This window comes from Chanodichthys erythropterus, chromosome 22, assembly GCF_024489055.1.
Source record: "Chanodichthys erythropterus isolate Z2021 chromosome 22, ASM2448905v1, whole genome shotgun sequence".
NCBI classification, from domain to species: Eukaryota; Metazoa; Chordata; class Actinopteri; order Cypriniformes; family Xenocyprididae; genus Chanodichthys; species Chanodichthys erythropterus.
The window spans coordinates 1,004,065-1,021,058 of NC_090242.1; the positions used below are offsets into that span (position 1 = coordinate 1,004,065).

The following is a 16,994-nucleotide window of genomic DNA, read 5'->3' on the forward strand; positions in this document are numbered from 1 at the left end:
GCATAGGCCATAAAGCTTTTAAAGTAGGTGAAAATGTGTGTTTGCAGAAATGCAGGAGTCTGCATTAGTAAAATATGAATTTTACTGAGTGGAAGAAAACCTTGAATGAATGTGTAAGTCTCAAATGCTCATGACCATCCACGACGAGCTATCCTGAAACCTGCAGACATTTGATATACACTGTTCGATTGGGCACTGCTGCACATTGATTTCCATGACAACGACTTGTCAAAGGAAATGCTTACTCCAGATACGTCACTATGACACTAGAGTGAGCTGGTTAAGCTAGCACGCTTAAACCACCGTCCAACTAAAAGGGTGTTCAATAATTGATAATTCTGACATGACATTTGACACAACGTTTGATTCGCATGTAGATCGGTGGTTGCTGGCTTCTTAGATGCAGATGAAACTATAGCTTGAACTGACACCTCTGCTATAACAGAAAGAGTCTTAACACATTTTAGCATATGTTCAAATGGTATCAGTAAAGTTAATCTGATTTTAGCAAAGAAAACCTAATCTCAGTATTAAAGTGAAAGTCTGTTTTGACGAAGGAATCTCAGCTCAGCGGCATGTAAACTGTACCAGAATTGATTATTCTGCGTTGGTTGGAGAAATACCAATTGCAGTATTGCTTAACCCGTTTCTGATGAAAAATCTCAGTACAGTGTTATATGAATGTACAGGTGCTGGTCATATAATTAGAATATTATCAAAAAGTTGATTTATTTCACTAATTCCATTTAAAAAGTGAAACTTGTATATTATATTCATTCATTACACACAGACTGATATATTTCAAATGTTTATTTCTTTTAATTTTGATGATTATAACTGACAACTAAGGAAAATCACAAATTCAGTATCTCAGAAAATTAGAATATTATTTAAGACCAATACAAAGAAAGGATTTTTAGAAATCTTGGCCAACTGAAAAGTAGGAACATGAAAAGTATGAGCATGTGCAGCACTCAATACTTAGTTGGGGCTCCTTTTACCTGAATTACTGCAGCAATGCGGCGTGGCATGGAGTCGATCAGTCTGTGGCACTGCTCAGGTATTATGAGAGCCCAGGTTGCTCTGATAGTGGCCTTAAGCGCTTCTGCATTGTTGGGTCTGGCATATCTCATCTTCCTCTTCACATTACCCCATCGATTTTCTATGGGGCTAAGGTCAGGCGAGTTTGCTGGCCAATTAAGAACAGGGATACCATGGTCCTTAAACCAGATACTGGTAGCTTTGGCACTGTGTGCAGGTGCCAAGTCCTGTTGGAAAATGAAATCTGCATCTCCATAAAGTTGGTCAGCAGAAGGAAGCATGAAGCGCTCTAAAACTTCCTGGTATATGGCTGCGTTGACCTTGGACCTCAGAAAACACAGTGGACCAACACCAGCAGATGACATGGCACCCCAATCCATCACTGACTGTGGAAACTTTACACTGGACCTCAAGCAACGTGGATTGTGTGCCTCTCCTCTCTTCCTCCAGACTCTGGGACCCTGATTTCCAAAGGAAATGCAAAATTTACTTTCATCAACTTTGGACCACTCAGCAGCAGTCCAGTCCTTTTTGTCTTTAGCCCAGGTAAGGGCTGACGCTGTCTGTTGTTCAAAAGTGTCTTGACACAAGGAATATGACAGCTGAAACCCATGTCTTGCATACGTTTGTGCATAGTGGTTCTTGAAATACTGACTCCAGCTGCAGTCCTCTCTTTATGAATCTCCCCCACATTTTTGAATGGGTTTTGTTTCACAATCCTCTCCAGGGTACAGTTATCCCTATTGCTTCTACACTTTTTTTCCACCACACCTGTAGATTCGGATGAAGGTTTCCTTTCTACAGAGCAAAGGCCTTAGAAATTATAGTCAGAGGGACTCATTCACCTAAACTTTAGCTGCATCTACAAGCATAGTTACCTGGTGATCAATACTGTTTCATTGGCCAATAGAAACATCAGTATTTATTCACAAGACGAGAATTCTATGCTTAGACCAGTTTTGACTCATGGCAAATCTGTGTAACTACTCTTTAAATTAGTCAAGAAGATGTTTCAAGTAGAGAGAAGAATTTTACATGAGTAAAATTTGCAAATGTCAAACCATACTTGTATCTTACTGAATTTAAGTTTGAATTATTGAATTATAAGCGCTCTATTTTAACTCGATGCGTAACTGGTTTCAAATGTGCAGACATTCTTCATGAACTGTAGAATTGCTCTGACATGCACTGCTTCTCATGACAACAACTTGTCAAAGGAAGTACTAACTCGACACCTTGTGACATCATCAGGCTAGGGAGCTAAGCTAATACAACCTAGCGGCCTTCCAGCTAAGGTGGCTAACTAAACTACTACAGTTAACGGTTAGCATTATTTACTTGAAGCCTTTAACTACAGCTAGTATGTATGCAGTGTGAAGTGATCTAAACCAATTTCCTTTAACCACATTCCTGGTTTTCTGATCTTTCACTTTCCTTACCTTTAATTCTTCTCAGCTAATTTTACCTGCACTTAGGTGCATTTCTCACTGAACACGGCAGTTACTAGGGTAATTAAATCTAAATTTTCCTGAAATCCTCTGCAGTCGCAGAAGAAGAAGGAGTAACTGAATGTCACTTCATGTGCCATTTCAGGGTTCATTTGAAAGACTTCCAGCAACAACCTCCACATCCTTTACACAGCAGCCACCCACACAAGGGCAACTGGACATGCCTGCATCGAACCTGTAGGAGCTTCTAACGCTAGTAAGAGAGCTCCTTGAACAGTATCTACCTGAGAAGGACTCAGAAGCACAAGCTTCTGACCACTCACACAAGACCACTCAGACCTGACTCAAGTCGGCGCCGCCACAAGAGCAGAGGGACACAGCAAACTTCAGACTCCTTCGGACTGAGAGCAGAGGTAACAAACATTTGCTGCGCTTCTGTCATCAACCCTAGGTCAGTCTGAAACACTCTTCACACTACAACTCCCATAACCTCTTCCTGCAACCACCTGCTTCACGGGTGTCCGAATGACAGATAACACTGTCATGACACCTGCTACCTCGACACCTGCTGAGCAAGCTAAAAGACCTGAACCTTGCCACCAGCAATCTTCTCGTCCCCACTAACTGACTTTAGGGTGAGAGGTGATACACTGTCGAGGCACCGGCTGCCTCGATGCTTGCAGCACCATCTCAGAGACCTGAGCTTGCAGACTGTCCACATCAACCGCCATGGAACGACCGCCACTCCAGGAGACACATACAACCAGAGCCCATCACAGCCTTCCAGCCTTGTGTGCAAGTGGTGTGACTGATTTTTCTGCACCTTCAACGTCGCTCACTGTTGCCATAAGAGGGAAAACAACGAGCGAAAGTGGGGAATTATGTAATGACTGAGACAAATTAGACACAATTATTGGTTATAGTTAACCAATACTTGTTTAAAGCTCACTTTGGAGTCTGTCCCCATCCCCCAGGAACACCAGCCTTAGTTATATTGCCCGAAGAATTTGTGTGTTGCACGTGGAAAAGCAGAGACACAAGGAAACCTGCATTTTCCACACAGAACACAGACGTTCCTGCATTAATTTATAGACAGACTGTTCTATAAATGAACATGCATATTCCCAATATGGTATCCATTATTGCTGTTGTTGTATTGCAGTCGTTGTGTTTACATGTTTTATGATTTTTATGTTTTATCACATAAGGCAACTTCAATTATGCCATTTTTTGTGTCTATGGGCTTGTATCGAGAAGATTTAAATGCTTGTGTATGTTATGTGTTTGTTAGTTTAGCTATGTGTTTGTGAGTTAGTTAATAAAGAATTGTGCACAATACATATTTGGTTCTGACTCCGTCTGCTAATAAATTGCCTCTTAAGTGATTTAGATCCTGACTACATGCTCTGAGTAGTACTGTATGTAACCCAGGTTAGATGAAGAGAAATTGAAGGGAATTATTTAATTTATTCACAGTTATTAACATCATATTTCTCTTAATAAAAGTTGGAAAGAAGTGTTAAAGTTATTAAAAACATTTAAAAAATTAGCAAATTTATCCCATTTAGTAGATTAGTGATTAACCAATGAGAGCTCTTTGTCATCACGCGCGTCCTCCGTTTCATCGAGCATGCGCAATGACAGAAGAGACGAGTTGATCTGAGAGAAGAGACGTGATCTGATCTTCGTGATAGAACTTGATTAAATATAGATATAAAAACCCTCCAAATATCGTACAAACATTTAAATTCATTTATTTTGAGGCATCCAGCATCTCAAAACGTTGATTGAACATTGAGACACATTTTACTCGGTGAGTCAGCATAATGTAATCGATGGTAAAGAGAAAAAATGTTTAAAAACTTTTGATTCACTGCAACTGAGTAGTTTAGTTGCAGTAAACTGCTTAACGTATTTTTTATTTTTGTATTTTGACCTTAGTAGTTATAAATGTCATAGTGAATCGCGTGATTGTTCATTGCAGTTGACAGACGCCATTGCTGGTTGCACGCGCATGTGATAGACACGCGCCTGTGTGAGAGCAAAAACGAACTCTGAGGTAAAAGACTAATACTATTTCTTGAAAAATAAATGTATATGTTTTAGTTTCATTTTATTATTTCAATCTGAGTGGTCACAAATGTGGTCATGGTGAACCGCGTGGTTATTGTTCATTTCAGTTCACCGACGCCATTGTAGGCCACACACGAGTGTGTGAGAGAGACGCGCCTGTGAATAAGTAAAATCAATTCATAGAGGTAAATAACTAATGCATCATTTCTAGAAAAAAAAAAAAGAGATTTGTGTGTTTATTTTTATTTTATTTTTGTTTATTTCAATCTTAAGCGGTCATAGTGAACCGCGTGGTTATTACTTGTTCAGTGCAGTTCACTGTCGCCATTGTTGGTCACGTGTAAAGACACGCTGTGACAGTGCAATTTCATTTTCTTCATGGGCACAAATTGGAATGGGATTTGAGGTGGATTTGAGTTCATGCTCTGATAATAGCACAGTTTAAAAAAGACGCAAATTGTTGTTTTAAAGTTGCCACAACAAAGATGGTGTCTATGTTGGTCCGATTGGGCAATACCGGATGCACGATGACGTATGCGTGAGATACGCTGAAAAGAGCAATGGCGGGGATAATGAAGAGAGAGCAGTTCCCTGGGAGAGTCACCTCTTGGAGCCGTTTATTGTTTTGTCGCGACGGAAAGTATATTACGTCGGCGAACAGACATTTACTCTACTTAATGACTTCAATGATGTATGGATTATACCTGTTGGTGTTGGCGCCCATCGGGTGATCGTATTGTTAACGGAGTTGTATCATTGAAGATAAACTACGGCACGGAACTGATTTGGAGCTACTCTTTAACTCTTGAAAAACCAGTGGAGCGTGAGTAACGGGATTATAATGATCAAGCGCAGTTATTGTGGAATCAAACTGACTTTGACTGTTCTTTAACGTTACCCTTCTTTTAAATACACTGGGGAAGCAACGGATTGAGTTGAATGTTGAACTGATGAACTTGTGACTATGTCTATTTCCCCTATTTCTTCCGTGTACATTCATTTGACATCCAGACTATTTAAACTGTGCTAAAGGAAATGAGATGAATAAGTTTTGCTGTTGAAATTGCTGTTTATGCTTGTGTTTATTGTTATGGAATGGTGATATGTGGTTGATGCATTGACCAGTATGAGTATGTCTTGATGAATATAATGAAAATTTGCATTACTGAGTGAAAAGTTTGGGGTTTTCCTTTCTTGGTTTACTCTTTAACTATTATGGATACATGTTAAGTGACAATTATACATGTGTCCTTTGTGCACTTCCCTTTTGACTGGACTGACAATCCTTTAAAGGTATTTGAATTTTTTGACAGTATTTAACCTGTCTGGCACCCTAGCATAATTATAAAAGGAAAGTTGTTACATAAAAATGGCACCCCAAATGGGACCTAAATGAAGAGTAAACATGTTCATTGGAGAATACCAACTTGCTGAAAAATGAAATAATTAAGTCAACCACTGTCAGACTACATGGAAGCTTTTCATGACGACTCAATCAATGATTGGTTGGATACGTATGATCCACCAAAATGTAACCAAGCAGTTATGTTGGAAGAACAATTAACAAATAAAATGGAAGTCTCTCCAACGGAGCCTAGTATGGCCATTAATGCGGATGGAGTTCCTCCTGCTGCAAATGCAGGGGCAACCAGTTCCACTGCTACCACACATTATTCTTTACTAGATATGGAGTTGACAGGAGATGCAAATTTGATACCTCCATTGCCACCTGCAACAATGTTATCTGATAATGTCTCTGGAACTGTGGAAAATTTCACTTTGCATCAATCAGTGGCTAAGCTTGGAGCACAGCAACATAGCCTGGTGGAGCTGATTAAGAATCAAACAGAAGAGTTGAAACAGGCTGTTCAGTCTTTAACTCAACATGTGGATCAGGTTTCTGCTTATCAAGAGACGGAACTTAAACAATTCACAGAACAACAGTGCAATTACATTTGCAAGGAATTTAATCAGCTCTTGAACTGGCGGTTGAAACATCATCACACTGAGGTTCTGAAGGATTTTAATAGTGTGTTGACTCCTATGGTTGCGTCAGTGGATCTTATTCAAACAAGTGTACAACAGTGCTCTCAGCAGGTTGCAACTTTAATTCTGGAAACGGGCTCTAAAGGTCCATTACAGATGGAGCTTCATCAGTGCTCTCAGTGTTTAGATCAGCTGGCTTTGGATATTGAACATGTTAAGCCTTTACAAAGTACAGCCATGGCCAGCGTCTCTGTTCAGACTATTACCTCTCCTTCCTATGGAACAGAAACTCCAGTCGTATCTTCCAGGTTGCAACGTATTCATCCTGTAGTTCAACAAGATATTCTGACTCCTAACGATTCTTTGAGCTCTGGTGAAGTAAGAAGTAAATATCTTGGTTCAAATCTAATTAAAATTCAGTTCCCATGTTTTGGGCGTATAGAAGATAATCCTGATCCTTTATTCTTTCTTGAAAAATGTCAAGATTTTTTGGCAGTATATCCGCTTTCTGAAGATGAGTTGCTAGCTACTTTGAGAAATGTACTGCATGGAACGGCAAGAGATTGGTGGGATGTGGCTCGTTTTGAAACATTTACTTGGCTGGAATTTGAGCACAAGTTTTTAGTCGCTTTCTTATCGGAGGATTATGATGATGAGCTTGCAGAAAGGGTGAGAACACGTGTTCAGAAAGAAGGTGAAAGTATACGTGATTTCACTTATATGTACCGTGCTCTCTGTAAGCGTTGGAAGCCTGAAATTGAAGAAAATGAGGTGATTAAAATTATTTTAAAGAATATTAATCCCCACTTGGCTAGTCAGCTTCGGAGCAATGGAGTGACTACTGTAGATGGCTTAGTACGTTTGGGACAACAATTGGAAAAAGACAGAGAAAATCAACAACTGTATGAGCAAAGAAACCAATTATGTCGAAATTTAAAAGGGGAATCAACAAGTGCTTCCATGCCTGTAAAAAATCCTGCCGGCCCAGTTTCTTTGCAGGTAATTCCAAATCCACCCAAGGTCCCATCTTACTTTTGTTGGCGTTGTAAGGGTTCCCATTTGCCTTCTCTGAGTCCCCAAGAAGGTAGGGGAAAACAAAAGAACAAAAGGTATATTTCCCCTTCCTCTTCATTACAACATTCAGCTGTAAATTCTACTCCAAAAGGACCTACTGTTAGTACTGTTACTCATGTGGAGTCTACCTGTTGTTCTGCCAAACCATTTCCTACAACATTTCTTCAACAATTAAGTGTACCAGTTACTATTGGTTGTTGGAGTGGGAATGCTCTAGTAGATACTGGTTCTTCTTACACCTTGCTTAATGAGACGTTGTGGTCAAGTCTGTGTAATCCCAGTCAGGAGTTAAAGCCTTGGGCAGCTGGACCTATCTATTTGGCAGATGGAGGAGCTCGTAACCCGCTTGGGTGGAGTGAAATAAAAATAACCTTGCATACTTCAACTATCATCTTACCTGTAACTGTATTGGCATCAGAAATGCTTGCTTTCCCTGCTGTATTAGGCTTGGATTATCTGTTTTTCAGTGGTCTTCAACTGGATGTTCGGAATAAGGCTTATTGGTTCAACTCTGAAGAAAAATATTATTTTCAGAAGGAAAGTGTTCATTTTTCTGAGGGGAGTGCTTCATCAGCTGTGGTCTTATTTTCTGCTCTTGCTCCATGTGCTATGGGTAATGAACCTGATTTTTTGCAGGCTGCTTGTCAAAACAACTGTTTAGATGAAGAAGGTAGAAGATGTCTTCTTAATCAGATTAAACAGAATGCTGATGTCTGTACTACTGCTTTGGGACAAACCAATGTTCTAACGCATAAGATTTATCTTACACAAGACATGCCCATTAAACAAAAACCCTACAGAGTTTCTCCTGCTAAATTGCAAGTACAAAAGGACCTCATTGAGGAAATGCTGGCTGCAGATATCATAGAGCCTTCTTCTTCTGCCTGGGCTTCGCCAGTAGTCTTGATTCCTAAGAAGACCGGTGGTTTCCGTTTCTGCGTAGACTATCGCAAGCTTAATGCTGTTACTCACTCTGATGCATATCCTATCCCTACAGTTCATGAGATCTTAGAATCTTTAAATGGTGCCACAGTGTTTTCCACTTTAGATCTAAATAGTGGGTATTGGCAGGTCCAGATGGACAAGCACAGCCAAGAGAAGACTGCTTTTGTTTGTAAACAGGGGCTTTTCCATTTTAAGGTCATGGCTTTTGGCCTTAAAAATGCTCCATCCACATTCCAACGACTCATGGAGAGAGTCTTAGGAGAGTTGCATGGGAAAAGTTGCTTTGTTTACTTGGATGATATAATCATCTATTCTTCATCTTGGCAGCAACATTTCCAGGATATTCAAGCAGTTCTGGATAAACTGAGAGAAGCCAATCTCACTGTAAACATGAAGAAAACCCATTTCTTTGGTACTTCTTTGAAGTTTCTTGGCCATGTGGTGTCAGCCGAGGGAATTGGAGTAGATCCTGAAAAAATAAGAGCTGTTCAGGACTTTCCGGTGCCCAGCAATATTAAGGAAGTTCAGAGATTCTTAGGGATGGCTGGCTGGTACCATAGATTTGTGCCACATTTCTCCCAGTTGGCTGAGCCTCTGAATGCCTTGAAAAGAAAAAGGTGCCAAATTTAAATGGACTCCACAATGTCAGTCTTCATTTGAGGAGTTGAAACAACTTCTAATTTCACCTCCTGTACTCGGACACCCCAATTTCAACCTGCCTTTTGTGGTGTATACAGATGCAAGTGAGGTAGGGCTGGGAGCTGTCCTGGTACAACAAACAGGATTGGGGACGGAAGAAGTTTTGGCTTTCGCTAGCCGCACTCTAAATCCAGCAGAGAGAAATTACTCTACTACTGAGCAGGAATGCTTACCAGTAGTGTGGGCCTTGGAAAAAGGGAGGTATTATTTGGAGGGTAGATTCTTTACGGTGGTTACTGACCATTCCTCCTTGGTTTGGGTTTTTAAGACAACAAAACCCAATACCAGACTGATTCGATGGGCCTTGCGGCTTCAAGAATTTACTTTTACTGTGGAGTACAGGAAAGGAAAGTACAACACTGTTCCTGATGCACTATCTAGAGCTCCAGTGGATGATTCCTATAAACCTGTCTTCACTTGCTCCACTCTGGTATCTGAAATTTGAGAAAAACAAAATGAGCTGCCTGTCACTGATCATCTAATGTGGAAATCACAGCAAGAGGATTCAGAGACTAAGACTTACTATGAGAGGATCGTAGACACGGGAGAAATTATCATTAATCCCACGACAAAATTTACCATCCTGGAGGACAAAGTCTTCAGAGTTTTGCAGACTGCTCATAAAACTCTCTATCAAGTGTATGTACCAAAGAATCTTCGGCAGCCATTCCTTCAAGCTTTCCATGAAGATCCTTTGGCTGCGCACCTTGGCCGATTTAAGACCATCAAGAGAGTACAAGCTTTGGCCTATTGGCCTAATCTCAGTTATGATGTTAAAGAATTCGTACAGCATTGTCAGACCTGTCAGCGTTATAAGCCTGAGAATCGGCGACCATCTGGAAAACTGCAGCAAACAGTAGTTCAAAGACCATGGGAGATGTTAGGAGTGGATCTAATGGGTCCGTTTCCACGAAGCTCCTCTGGAAATGTATATCTGTTAGTCTTTGTAGACTACTATTCGCGTTGGGTTGAACTATTTGGATTGAGAAAAGCCACAGCTGAGACCATCTCCAAGATAATGATCAATGAAGTGTTCACCAGGTGGGGTGTTCCGAATTATCTACTTTCAGATCGTGGACCACAATTTGTCTCTTCCGTGTTACAAGAAGTCTGTCAGGAATGGGGTGTTATTCAGAGACTGACCACAGCATATCATCCCCAGACAAATTTAACAGAGAGGATTAATAGGACCCTCAAGACCATGATGGCCTCATATGTTGAGGAGCAACACAAACAATGGGACAAACATCTGACAGAGTTCAGATTTGCTCTCAATTCGGCTGTGCATGAATCCACTGGGACAACTCCCGCTGAAATAAATCTTGGTCGCCCACTCAGAGGGCCTATGGAAGTGCTGTTGCATCCTAGAGATATTTCTCCTGATGACCTTTGTTATGACAAAACATCTGAATTAAAGCAAATGAAGGCATATGTGGAACAAAAGCTGACGACAGCACGTCAAAGGCAAAAGAGAAATTATGATAAACATCAAAGAGATGTGCAATATGGGAACAAAGATCGAGTCTGGTTGCGAACTAATCCCTACTCAAAAGCAGAGAAAGCATTCTCCGCAAAATTGGCTCCTAGGTGGCAAGGGCCATATCGTGTAGTACAACAAGTGGGACCTCTTAATTATAAGATAGTGATGGAGAAAACTGGAGAAGATCTAAGAGTGGCTCATGTATCCAGAATTAAACCTTGTTATCCATCTGCAGAGGAACTTGAACAGCAACAGCACCGGCAAATACTTGAACTCTTCAATGAGGAAAGTGATACTGAGGAGGTTTTGGGATTTGAGGATACAACTATAGAGAAAGAATAAAAGAAAAGAATGTTTGGGAATGTAGGAAGCAACAAATACGCCTCCCATGAAGGGTGGCTTTTCGGAAGGGGAAGGGAGTGTGACAGTGCAATTTCATTTTCTTCATGGGCACAAATTGGAATGGGATTTGAGGTGGATTTGAGTTCATGCTCTGATAATAGCACAGTTTAAAAAAGACGCAAATTGTTGTTTTAAAGTTGCCACAACAAAGATGGTGTCTATGTTGGTCCGATTGGGCAATACCGGATGCACGATGACGTATGCGTGAGATACGCTGAAAAGAGCAATGGCGGGGATAATGAAGAGAGAGCAGTTCCCTGGGAGAGTCACCTCTTGGAGCCGTTTATTGTTTTGTCGCGACGGAAAGTATATTACGTCGGCGAACAGACATTTACTCTACTTAATGACTTCAATGATGTATGGATTATACCTGTTGGTGTTGGCGCCCATCGGGTGATCGTATTGTTAACGGAGTTGTATCATTGAAGATAAACTACGGCACGGAACTGATTTGGAGCTACTCTTTAACTCTTGAAAAACCAGTGGAGCGTGAGTAACGGGATTATAATGATCAAGTGCAGTTATTGTGGAATCAAACTGACTTTGACTGTTCTTTAACGTTACCCTTCTTTTAAATACACTGGGGAAGCAACGGATTGAGTTGAATGTTGAACTGATGAACTTGTGACTATGACTATTTCCCCTATTTCTTCCGTGTACATTCATTTGACATCCAGACTATTTAAACTGTGCTAAAGGGAATGAGATGAATAAGTTTTGCTGTTGAAATTGCTGTTTATGCTTGTGTTTATTGTTATGGAATGGTGATATGTGGTTGATGCATTGACCAGAGTATGTCTTGATGAATATAATGAAAATTTGCATTACTGAGTGAAAAGTTTGGGGTTTTCCTTTCTTGGTTTACTCTTTAACTATTATGGATACATGTTAAGTGACAATTATACATGTGTCCTTTGTGCACTTCCCTTTTGACTTGACTGACAATCCTTTAAAGGTATTTGAATTTTTTGACAGTATTTAACCTGTCTGGCACCCTAGCATAATTATAAAAGGAAAGTTGTTACAACGCGCCTGTGTAATAGAAGAAAAACTTGATTGAGATGTAAATGAGTAATATATAATTTCTTATAGAAGTGGTAATTGTATATTTTATTTGTTATTTTGATTGTTTTGATCTTTGATGTGAAATTCATTCTCAGATTCACTAAATGAATGTTCTGGTCTGTGATCAGGCCAGGTTTTTTTTTCCCTTCCTTGTTTTTTTTTATCAGGAAAAAGGACGACACATCATAAAGAAGAGGACAATATCCTTTCTTTGAATTTATCATTCTTGCTTGGAAAAAAGCAAGACACCTTGAACCTAAAGAACTATCAGAATCCCTTCCTTGAGGGAATTTACAAAACAGAACGGGAAAAGAGAAAACAAAACTGATCAGTACTACATAGAACATTGAACACTTGATAGGATACCAGTAACCCATTTGATTAACATTGAAGTGATTATTGGATTATCTTTGAGAAAAAAAAAATAGTTTCTCTATCTGTTTTATTTATTTTTTTCTTTTTCTTTTTCTTCTTCTTCTCCTCTTTCTAATATTGAAGTGACCGGTCTGTTTATATTTTTGGGGTGAAAAAAAAAAAAAGAGTGCACTCAAGGGAAATTTCCAAAGCCAATCTTTATTGTATATTGTTCATATGAAATTGTAATGTAATTGCCTTTTGTTCTTTTGTAATTATCAAATTATATTTCAAATCAAATTTAACTGTTGTCTGTCTATTGTTTCTCACCACAACCCGCCACCTCCTTGACGATTCCTAAATCTTCTGATTAATTAATTTCAATCTTCTAAAACTAAATTCAACTGAATCATTTAAATTGTTAGCAATCCTTTAAAGGGTGCTACATAAACTGTACAATAAGAACGTTGCATTTCCATAACCTGGAAATGAACATTTCTTAGAATTAATAAACAATCAACACTAAGTGTCCACTGGACGAACAGGTTAATTGATTGTAACATTAATCTTAATGTAGCTAAATCAGTTAATCCGATCAACCGATTTACATATTCATAATTAATCATAATTAATAATCACAATGAGTTATGAATAATTATTAATATTTCCCCTTTGAGTTAATTCGCTACATTCATGTTAACAACATCAGCATTGCTATGACTATGTGTATATTAGCGTTACCTGTAGATTTCAATTTCTGTAGCCATTCAACAGTCCAAAGTCTTTTGCTTTTGACTACGGGTGAGTCTCCAGTTGTTACTGATGACTGTCATTTGGATCTTTCTGGATTACAATCCGCCATCAAAATGATAAGTTTAATTATTTTAGCTGCTGTGAGAAAAGGCTATAAATGATCCGCTACCAGCAGCATCCTCACATGATAAATCCGACTAGCCTGGACGGGACTCCTTCCTTTCTGTTTACGGACGGGACGTAATGACGCACAGACGAACTGCTCCATGCTCGAATTTCCCGCGAAAATCCAACATGTCGCTCTTATTATAAAACATTATTACAAGCTTACCGTTGTGAATAGAGCTAAGATAATTTGATAGTTTTGAACACTGGCTGGTTATGTACTTGCTCAAATTGATTTTGGATAATTTTTAACCAAAAAAAGTTACAGACTGCAGCTTGAAGTTATTCAACTGTGGTTATAGTCTATGTTTAGTTTTTTACTTTACGATTACGATACGATTGTATTTTCAAAATTCATAAAAGTTGTTTATTTGTGAAGATTATCATGAACAAAACATGTAAGAATCAAACTTTTGGTAGCTACAGATCTTATTTTCAGTGATAATCCAAAAGCCAATGGAAAAAATGTTATTGTGTTGATGTGTTCTTTAAGAGGGAACCAGAGCGATTTTAATTTATGGGTTGGCCTACAAAATTATGTAATCCCTGCAGTGCTCTATTGTTTCAATAAAATAACCAACACAGACATCAAGCACCAACAATCAAGTCAGTTACTGCTATAAATGTGTGTACCAAATTAAAAATGAGGAGAAAATCAATTATAAAGCCAGTCTTCGTTATGAGAAACTGACCGGTCAATGTTTACATCTGTATCCAGTTGCTGCAGCAGCAGATTGTGTAGTTGTCTCTGGCCCTCGGTCTCCTGTTCTTCAGGGATGGGCACATCATCACAGGCATCTCGTGTAACCCTGAAAATCACAAAACACATATCTGTCAACTGTTTTTCACCTTTTCAACCCAAATACAATGATTTTAAACTCTTTAAATGCATCCTGATATTTTTTTTCTTCAAATCTAATTATTCTTGTTTTTTTAAACCAGCATAAAAGATAACACTATCATCATGTGCAAGTAAAATTGTAATATATTTTTATTAAAAAAAGCGAAACTTTAATTTATATATATATATATATATATATATATATATATATATATATATATATATATATATATACACACACACACACACACACACACACACACACACACACTATTCTTCATACACTATATGTAGTTTTAGTTATAAGTTTTAATTTTATTATTTACTTCCTGTCCTGTCTTAGAAAACGCTAGGTTCACTTAACCACCACACAAAAAATATAAGCGTGTTCTCATCAATAACTCTTCACAAATGTATTGCAATGAGCTAGTGATGGTGCTTACTTTATCAATACAAGAAACCTCTTCTCATATTTACAGTTTTTTACAATCGCTAGGACACATTTCTCAATACTTAGGTCACTTTTTCAAAACTCTTCACACAGTTCTCATAACCAACTTTCATCTTGGCACAGCAGTTCATTTCACATTCAAAATGCACTAAATCTACCAAAACACTTCATTCATGTCTCAAATCAACTCATTCTTCCAGAACACTAGCAAAGGTTGACAGCTGACAAACACACTTTGTCAGTCATAAAACATCGACCTTAAAAACACTAACATCAGTTAGCATTATACACTGTTTTCTTTTTTAAAATTTCTTTATAAAACAAGAATGACACTCTCTACTGCTTATAATTCACCGCAGTACATGTTACATGGTCCATGTTTACATTACAGAACAAAATTATTCCTAAGTTTCCCCTTTTGAATGGATGGTAATGAAACTAAAAAACGAATGCTTGTGTAGGTGTTCAGTTTCATCTAATTCCTCTGATAGTATTTGAATTTTTATATTTAGAATATATTTCATTACAATATTACTATAGAAATGCAGCATATTTCTGTCTTATTCAGTTTTGTATGATGTTATTGTTTTGAACATAAGTTTAACAGTTTTGAAAACAGTATGTAAGCATGCGCAAATTGGCCTGTACGTACAAAGAGTTTTGGCAGTTGTTGTGTCTGAGTGAGAAAAGAATTGATGAAATTTGAGAGATGTAGTCACTGAATGCATTTTGTGCCAAAGCAATGATAATTGATCCTCAGTTTAGCCCACATAGACTTCTGTTGTGCTCACTGTGTGAAGAGTTTTGCAAAAGTGACCTAAGTATTGAGAAATGTGTCCTAGCGTCTGTAAAAAACTGTAATATGGCTCTGTAGGAATAAGTCCTAAGATCCAAACAAAGACATATATTTATCAAAATGCGGTCAACGTTCACGTAGTTTCAGACCCAAATTAAACTTGAAAACATAAAAAAATCCCTTTCGCTTACCGCTTCATGTTCACACCAGAACCACACTTCCTGTTTCAACAGAAAGGAAACTTCGTTTGAAAGGATCATGGGAAATGTAGTTTAAATCAAAGGGCAAGGCGTGCGAATGTCATTCTCTGCGTCGAGACCTAATGGGATGCTGTACAGTGATGTGGTATCAACTTAAGTTAAATGTGGACATATATTGATCATATCAAAGCCAACAATCATAAACCAATTTAATTAAAATATGTTTTGTTGAACTACCCATTTACGGAATATAAGCAGCCAAAATATTTTTAATTACAGTTAAGAATGTTTGCAACAGTTTCTGGTTGCTATCAACAAATTGAACAGTTTTTGTGCAAAATCTTATATGAAATTTCCTACTTATTTTGTAATGATATATTTATTTATTTATTAGGTATCAGCCAAACCATTTTGGTTTGGTCTAATTTGATTCTGAAAAGTAAGACTGATTGCCCCTTAACTAACTGCTAGTATAGACTGGCTGTTTATGCAACTGGCCCCTCACTCAGAATAAACCGTCGTGGTATTGACGTCACAGCCATGAACATATTAACATATAATCGCCCACATTTATGGCCCGCCCATGGTGAAACCACAAGGAATTTAATATTATTTCTAAACAATAGAAGAATAACCCGGTGCCATTTGCGTCTGTATCTAGATGTGGGGTAAATCCATCAAACGTTGTGCCATTCATGGCTGTAGGATCGAGCCCGCGTCCCTGCACAGCCTCCCAAAGGATCCAAGCATCAGAAACGAGTGGCTGAAGTTTCTCTTTACCGATATTCCTGATCGATATAGTCCGACAGTAACGATTTGTTCAGCGCATTTCAGTCCGGACTCTTTTGTGAACCTGTCACAATTTAATGCAGGCTATGCAAGTAAACTCTTGTTAAAGGAAGGAAGAGTGCCGACTATATTTGACCCGACACCAAACCCGCATTCCGTAAGTAAGATTTTTTTTATTATTATTATTTTTACATATGAAGAGGTTGGCTGGTGATAACTGATTTAATTTGCATACAAAACCCTTATGTACACTAACAATAAAACAACTTGTAAAGTTCTTTGCTCCTTGTTGCTTCATGTATCAGAACTTCCTGTTTCAATAGGAAGTGAGTGTAGTAAGTGGATTATGGGGAATGTAGTTAAAATCAACGGAAAAGGTAAAAGTTTGAGTGTTAACCTAACTGACATCACGATTATATAGAAGCCCTTAAC

The 16,994-nt window shown here is 38.5% G+C and overlaps 2 protein-coding genes across 4 annotated transcripts in view; one reads left to right on the forward strand and one right to left on the reverse strand.

Annotated features, from left to right (window-relative positions):
* The window catches only part of rbm41 (RNA binding motif protein 41), a 36,522-nt gene extending 19,860 nt beyond the window's left edge, over nucleotides 1–16,662 (reverse strand). For 2 of the 3 annotated variants that reach the window (XM_067375200.1, XM_067375202.1), the window contains exons 1-2: nucleotides 15,765–15,871; nucleotides 14,178–14,294 (exon numbers count right to left, since the gene is read on the reverse strand). In XM_067375200.1, coding sequence (XP_067231301.1) covers nucleotides 14,178–14,294; nucleotides 15,765–15,772 — 125 coding nt within the window. In that variant the 5' untranslated portion in view covers nucleotides 15,773–15,871. Of the gene's footprint in view, nucleotides 1–14,177; nucleotides 14,295–15,764; nucleotides 15,872–16,553 lie in introns of those variants that run through there. The other variant, XM_067375199.1, reaches the window with a different exon arrangement.
* The window catches only part of klf8 (Kruppel like factor 8), a 76,701-nt gene continuing 76,017 nt past the window's right edge, over nucleotides 16,311–16,994 (forward strand). The window contains exon 1 of the mRNA XM_067375203.1: nucleotides 16,311–16,719. Coding sequence (XP_067231304.1) covers nucleotides 16,435–16,719 — 285 coding nt within the window. The 5' untranslated portion in view covers nucleotides 16,311–16,434. The remainder of the gene's footprint in view (nucleotides 16,720–16,994) is intronic.